The sequence below is a fragment of the Aspergillus caelatus genome, assembly GCF_009193585.1.
Source record: "Aspergillus caelatus strain CBS 763.97 unplaced genomic scaffold BDV27scaffold_485, whole genome shotgun sequence".
Taxonomy (NCBI): Eukaryota; Fungi; Ascomycota; class Eurotiomycetes; order Eurotiales; family Aspergillaceae; genus Aspergillus; species Aspergillus caelatus.
This window is the reverse complement of record NW_022475748.1, coordinates 334-1,650: the sequence shown is the minus strand read 5'-3', so window position 1 is coordinate 1,650 and position 1,317 is coordinate 334. Positions and strand designations below refer to the sequence as shown.

Genomic DNA, 1,317 nt, shown 5'->3' with positions numbered 1-1,317 from the left:
AATCCAATAGGCTAAGAAAGGAGAGCGCTTTCCTGACGCCATTGTCTCATGACCCCTATTGATTTTTTTACTTATCGAGGTACTATAGATGCAGAAGATGGTTGCTTTGGTGGGGTTGCCTCTGTATGCATGTATGTCCTTATATGCAGCTTGTATGGGCCTCATTGCGTTCACTGCTCCGTACATGCTTAGAGAATTGGGCCTGTTTTTTCCTTTTCTTTCTTTCTTTCTTTCTTTCTTTTTTCTTTGGTACTTCTCGTTTCTCTATCACCTTTAGTTGGTAGTGCGTAACAATTCCGCTCTGGTCTCGCCTGGCTTGATATTGATCTGCTGTTTTTTACTCTTGGGAGAGGGGTTTAGAGGGGGTAGATACCCAATGACGTAGGATATACATTAGTACAAATCCAAGTAAATTTGGGGGAAGAAAATGACCAAAAGAAGAATGGAACTTATTAAGCAAAAGCAGGCTGTGAATTCTGAACTTGGGTGTGTAGGCCATGTGTATGTGCTGAAGGGCACACCAAATTATGGGATACACAATTCTCCCTATCTTGGGGGGTTCTCATAATCTTGGTAACCATCCATCCGAGTCGTAAGCACCAGAGACGACGTGGGAAACTTCTCTTTTACAATACTTGTGAAAGACATACCTTCTACCCCGCTGCTAGCGGTGAACTTACTTATGTAGGGAATAATTGTGACCAGTTTTGTTTAGGTTAGTAGGAGTCCCTGACTGATCAACAGACCCCCATGCACTGTATCTATATATGAATATCTGGCATAGCCATAGGTACTAAGTACAGTTACTTGCTGGATGTATATATGTGTGTCAGTGTGAAAGATCATTCATCATTGGAGAGATGTAACAGTATTGTACATACGTTTAGTTTACCATAGATACATACTACTCCAGTCTCCACTTTCACCGCGCTTTTTGTTTTTTTGTTTTTTTTTTTTTCCGACATCGGGCGACTGCGGATCTAATCTAAACGTTCATCATCCCACTTTGCATTGCAGTAAACGCCGAAAATCTTGCTCAAACCGACTGCGGGGCCCTACGCCTACGTAGTATTCTCAGTGGCCTGGGTCTCAGACTGTTGAATATTACCGACCTTTCGCGATTATTGCTACTACCTCCAAATAAACCTACTATCCAATATAACGTTAAATGTGTACTCGGTACCTTCTTTACTGTATAGAGTGTGCCGGTGGATCCTCCCTGGCGTGGCGTGTTCCGGCTGTGAAGGAGGTTCATCAGAGCTCAGTTGTAATTTTATTCGGAGTAGAGGCTGCATGATGTGTGGGTCAGCAATATCC

General features: G+C 42.9%; 1 protein-coding gene across 1 annotated transcript; it reads right to left on the bottom strand.

Annotated features, from left to right (window-relative positions):
• Positions 1-266: 266 nt before the first annotated feature.
• Positions 267-605, bottom strand: BDV27DRAFT_139542 (uncharacterized protein). The gene has a single exon (XM_032069477.1). The coding sequence runs from the start codon at positions 497-499 to the stop codon at positions 338-340; it is 162 nt and encodes a 53-aa protein (XP_031920402.1). The 5' UTR covers positions 500-605; the 3' UTR covers positions 267-337.
• Between the last annotated feature and the right edge of the window lie 712 nt (positions 606-1,317).

What these genes read in the sequence shown, in the direction of transcription:
- BDV27DRAFT_139542 (XM_032069477.1), bottom strand. Translation starts at nt 499, where the DNA reads ATGGCCTACACACCCAAGTTCAGAATTCACAGCCTGCTTTTGCTTAAT.